Source organism: Morone saxatilis, unplaced genomic scaffold (assembly GCF_004916995.1).
Source record: "Morone saxatilis isolate NCDOM2014 unplaced genomic scaffold, NCSU_SB_2.0 Contig9, whole genome shotgun sequence".
Classification (NCBI taxonomy): domain Eukaryota; kingdom Metazoa; phylum Chordata; class Actinopteri; family Moronidae; genus Morone; species Morone saxatilis.
In genome coordinates, this window is record NW_023340268.1 from 13,790,784 (window position 1) to 13,796,805 (window position 6,022).

The window sequence follows — 6,022 nt, forward strand, 5'->3', positions numbered from 1 at the left end:
CCACAAACAAGCAACAACTGAAGACAGCTGCAATAAAGGCCTGGCACAGCATCACAAAGGAGGAAACCCAGCGTTTGGTGATATCCATGGGTTCCAGACTTCAGGCAGTCATTGCCTGCAAAGGATTCTCAACAAAGTATAAAAATGAAAATTTTTTTCATGGGTACATGTTATCTTGTGCAAATTATTTCACCTTCTGACGCCCTTGAACATGGGCAGCACTTATGTTTAAAAATGTTGCAATTTCTAAACGTTTGATAAAGGATATTTTTGTTTTCAACCCCTTGAATTAAACCTTAAAGTCTGCAGCTTTATTCGCATCCTCAGTTTCTTAATTTCAAATCCAAGTGGTCGGCATGCAGAGGCCCAAATCATGAAACAGACTGGTGTCACTGTCCAAATATTTCTGGGCCTAAGAGTATGTATACACTACACACTATAACCACGGATAGATGCTGTAAATACATAGAGGCATTCTAAATGTTGCATGCCATCAGCTTATCTGGTAACAGATATTGAATATCACCACAGAACAATTCAGCAGTCTTTAACAAATATACTACACTTTATGGAAAAGCAATTTCACTATTTATCTCAGTGGGACAGCAGACAAACTGCTGTTGAGGTTTAAACTCCTAAATATCTTCCGCAGCTGCAGGATGTAAATCAAATGATGTATGACCTCTTCACCATAAGTCAGGCTATATGGAATGTTTTTCAGGCCTTGTATGAGTTTGAAAAATCTATCACTGATGCTTAATTTATCCAATATGGCATTCTTTTGCACATACTTGGCAATGCAGCAGGCGCATGGAGTTAGTTTACTTTTATCTTGCTTGAGTCATTTGTTATTTTGATCAAGTGTCATCATAAAAGTGAAATCATAATTGTTTGTGCAGTTGTGTCTTTGAGGGTGTCAAATGAGCAACAAGTTACAATCCAGTTGAGTACAGTACGTCCATAATGATGATTAAAGAGTTAGATATCTTTATTATTAAGCTTTTTGAGTTTGAATCATAAAATACTATTTTTTACCTGTTTTCTGATAAATCAGAACATTCCAGCAACTGCAGTTTGGTGCTCGTCTGCCAACAACCACACTGATTACTGTGCTTGAGTCATAATTGCCACAGGATTAAGAAGACAATTGAGGAAAGGAGTTTAGGCTCTCATTTGTAGGAATTCATTTATGGGAAAAAATAAGCTTTCTCATCTCAGCCTCTTTTACATTTATTTGTAGATTAAAACAAGCAGAAGCATTCAAATTATATGCAAGTATTTGTATCCATTATATTACCATGCTGTCTTCCTAAGTATCAGACATGATTTGCATGTTTATTCCCAAAAATCATTTAAATATTCAGGGGCACCAAAGGGCAACAACAGTGGGAAATTATGTTAATACTATTCCATCAAATCATGTTTGCCATTTTGAGCCTATAATGATAGTAGATCAAGCATCTAATAAACTAGTAAACATGAAGTAGGCACTCGGGGACAGTGCTGTATCACATTCAGTGTGCATGATACCCAAAACAGTTTAAAGAGCTAAAATCCTGTTGAGGTTGCTACACTGCCAAAGCTCGTAGTATGTTAAAAATTGTCTTTGCACATACATAAAATCCTAAACCTAACCCTAACCCTCATGATGTTGTTCGGGCCTAGGGAGTGCTTTTACCTGAAGAATCCCCGCAGAGTTATACGCAGTTGAAAAAGAAGCACAGCTTTTCTCCCGACAGTCTTTCAGAAGTCATCTTTTCCTTTTTCTTTTTTTTTTCTTTTTTTTTTTGCATAAAGTGTTTATGCTGCAGGGGCACAGTCAATGAAAGGTCAAGCCTCATGTGGAGCGATTAAAAATAGACCAAACCAGACTTTGCTGTAATGTCAGACTAATGCGACCAAAGTGGAATTGATTTGATTAATACAAAGGAGAATATACAACTAGCAGCGTGGCTTATATAATGCAGCAATGATTGAAGTCATGATAAGAAATGATACAGCATAATTAAAGGGATCACGCTCTAATGTTAGAAAGATAAGAAGAGATTGACAAAAAATGCAAATGAGCGCTCGGCGTCAGTGGTGGCTCGTGTACCCCCCTGCAAACACAGTGTAGAAAGATATCAATTTTGAATCCAAAAGGTTGTAAACCACCAGACCACCATAAATAGCGGACTGTTTCTGTTGGTCTGTTGGTCTTTGTATTGGCGTATCACATAACCCATACAAATACCCACCAGACGCTGCTGCGCAACAGTTTTTTATCATGTTCCAAATCTTAAATCATTTGTCGTAATTGAATGTGGGTACTAATGGCCTTTCTGGATTAAGTCCATAACCGCTGCACATTTGCCATGTTTATGTGCTGTGAAGTGTTTGAAATGTTGATGACTGTTGTTCTTTGAGTGGCTTTAACCCTTCACATGGATCAGTGACCAAGCTGTTTTAGCTTCAAATGTGTTCAATCACATGGTACCATTTGTTTATTAAAATAATTAAACACATTTATTAAATCATGTGTGATGCTAATGTTGTGGAATACTGGCAATATTGAACTTGCCTTTTTTTTTTTTTTTTTGGGCAGCATAATCTTGATTATAATAGCCCTGATTAGGTGTTTAAGGCTTCAGAATAGTATTGCCATTATCAGTGAGACCCAGCAAAATTACCAGTACAAACTCCTTAACATTCATAACGCACTCTTAAAAACATCACAGCCTGTGTAAATCTTAAAAAGTACTACATTAAACATCTGTACACTTCAGGGTTTGAAAAACAAAGAGCATTTTTAATTTGCCCTGACTTTAGAATAACTGCACTTTCAGCAAGTTCAGCTGTATGAAGGCCAAGGTGTGGATGCTTTGGTGTAGGCGAGGGGTTCAGCTGTAAATGCTCTGCATCATCTTGAGGAGAGAGTGTGTGCAGTGGACAAATGATCAGCATATGCTTTTCATCCTGTCCTTTCAATTCTGGCTGCATACGCATCAGAAGAAGGTTTTCTGTTAAATAGTAATTTTGTTTGTAATCAGATGTGAATTCTGGTTTAAAAACCTAATGTATTTCTATTAGTAATTTATTCTGCTTATGATATTGATTTTACTATCTGTGCCGAGGAGTGTTTCATTCCACTTAATGTTCTATTTTATTCATGTTTCAGTGCTTATATTTGCAGAGAAGTTGCTCTTGGGAGCGTTATATTGCACTCTCCATTGGGAAGCCATTAGGTTCCCTTCACTGTACAGTCAAAGTAATATAATTCAAGTGTTAATCTTCTGGATGTGATAAAATTTTATTTCAGACTGATAATGGTTTCTGCAACACCGAAGGTTTGATTAGAGAGATTAGTCAGAGGTTCTGGAAAGGTTGCAGTTTTCACATTCATAGGGAGGCAGCATCAGTCTAGCAGGTTTGAACCATAAATTGTCAGCAGAGCTGCGTACGCTGCATTTGCTGTTTATATATATAATTTTAGTAAATAGATTGCTGTTGTACAGTTGTAAGAATCTACTTACAATAATGCAGAACACTGGTTTGTCTTCAGCGCAAATATTCTTCCTTCTTTCTGCTTTCTCTCTAGTTTTCAGTGATGATAAACTAATGACATGAAGGCCTGCTATCACGCAAGTTTGAATGTTTTATGATGTTTTCCTTTACTGTTTTTCAGATGAATTAGAAGTATTGTAACCATTTGCTTTGATTTACACACTTCCTTATTCTACAATAGCTGTTTGTACTTGGTGCTGTCTCAGTAATACAGGCAGTCCACTGGCCCTGTGGAATAATGGTGCTCATACACTATATCAGGCCCAGATTGCACAGGAGTGCAGTATGTAAGTGGGTGACATGGTACAGCATTAAAAGCTCCCATTCGTTCATTACCTGTGTGATTGCTATTGATCTGCCTGTTTCAAATGGATTTGTAGCCGCAGAGCTCTACATGCCAATGTGATACATCATGCCACAAAGACATGCCATAGAAAATAATATGATAAGATCAAGACATAAGCCCCATATAGAATCTTGCGTATAGAATCTCAACGACTTTGTATGCAGATATAGATTATTGTGATTGATGGGAGAGGATTTAGGTTGAAATCTTTCTTTTTCTGTTTCAATTGTTTTTCAAATGAAGGGATAAAGGAGTTTCTGGATGGAGAGGTGTAGTGGAATATATCAAAAGGAAGATAAATGTGTGCTGTTGAGGAGTGTTTGGTCAGCAGAATGTGAGACTGTGTGCTTTGGATGTAACTGAGTTCCACAAGGTTGATTGAATTTCAGATTATGCTTACCTACCAGCATACATCTACATTTTGTCTTCATTTTGCAAGTGAAATATTTGTTATGTCAGGTTAACTGTTAAAGTGACAGTAGGACAATGTTATTCCACCGCAGGACTTCTTCAGAAAGTGTAACCATTAACACAGATAGTTGCAAACCATTATAATAATTACTCAGTATTTTAAGTCTAAGTATAACTTTGATAATAAGTAGACTTGGACGCAAGGATAACCGCCAGGTAACCGGGTCCGATCACGCCCACGCAATTAGGTATCAGAGTTGAACCCTTTTGGTCTTTATTCAAGAGTTATAAAGTGTCTCTGAAAACTGTAAGAATTTGAAAAAAAAATATTTTCACTGCTTGCTAAGTTTTATATCTACCTCTGTGTCTTCCAGGAGGCAGTGGGGGAGAACGCAGGAGTCCACGGCCCAGCAGAAGACAGGAAGGAGAAGGTGCCCAGCCCTCATCTCAGCCAATTGGTAGTCCTCACTAACAGTGGGACTCTCTATGGGCTAGCACAGAGGGTGGTGGCCACCGAGTCTCTGTAAGTACTCTTTCTACTCAACACTTAAAATCTCAAATGATTACTTTGCAGTGATACTACTTAAAAAACTACTCATTGTGTAAACATAAAGCATGCAATAATTTCAGTCATTATAAAGCAATGTAATTACACATTAAGGTAACACACAGCAGTCTTGGTCTTTAATACTCTGGTGTTATGACTGCAGGGCTTGTTTTATGTCGTCACTGGTGTGTCCAGGCGGTGTGATGTGACTCGGCAGTTATGTTCATCAAAGCACTTTCTCTGATCAAGTTAAAGAGGATTGTTCGAGCTTGCTGCCTCGCACCAAGGTTCACATAATTTCATTAGGCAGTGTTGCACAGCCAGGCCATCAAAGAGTTGCGCTACCTGCAGTGTGTGTTTGTGTGTGGCAGCGTTGTTTTCAACATTCCCAGCAATAAAAAGTTGGAAAATGAAAAAAGATGATTGAAATATGAAGGGAGACAGAGAGACCTTTTTTACCCTTAAATAGTCTTCCTAGCTTTCTCCCTATGATTTGCTATTTGTGTGAAACTTTGGCAATCAGTTGCTCACTTACTGATTTATTTTCTCCCTCTTTCACCGCCTGAGTAGTTATTCTCCTACTCTATCTTTGTCTATTACATCTACACATACATACTTACATAATTAGACCAAACTGTCATCAGTGCTGACAACTCTTGGACCCTGAGAAGTCTGCAGCGTACAAGTGCTTTATAATGGAAGTCTGTAAACCAAGGGCCCAGATTACACCGCCTGAAAAAAATGCTGAATAGGCTTACACTCTCTCGCACAAAGTTTTTCGTGTATCGGAGGCAGGCAACAAGCTCAGAAGAATAATGAAAGCAAAAGAGCTAAAGTGCAGAGGTGACGATATTTCTTGGGTGAAGTTTAAAAGGAAAATATTTCCTAAGGAGAAAGGAGACAGACTTATTCTGGGCAGAACTGCATGAAAAGTTTTTCTCTCTGAAAAGGTGTTATTAGAAAAGGCATCCGACCTTAGTGTTCATTGTGAGAACCTCTGACCTCTTCAGCATATGCTCTTTCAAACACAATTTTGAAAACAAAAGCAAAGATAAGACCTCTGTAAGGTGCCCCTTTGGCTGTTGTTCGTCCTTCTGGATGTTGTTGAGGTGTCTTATTTATACAAGCGTGATCAGATAAGTGTGAACTGCAGGATGTGCTTCCCCCCCCCCCCC

At 38.2% G+C, this 6,022-nt stretch overlaps 1 protein-coding gene across 2 annotated transcripts in view; it reads left to right on the forward strand.

The window, feature by feature from the left end:
* Window positions 1–6,022, forward strand: part of vps50 (VPS50 EARP/GARPII complex subunit) — a 99,885-nt gene that overhangs the window by 81,694 nt on the left and 12,169 nt on the right. For both annotated transcript variants that reach the window (XM_035681124.1, XM_035681125.1), the window contains one exon: window positions 4,675–4,823. In XM_035681124.1, the coding sequence (XP_035537017.1) occupies window positions 4,675–4,823 (149 nt within the window). The remainder of the gene's footprint in view (window positions 1–4,674; window positions 4,824–6,022) is intronic.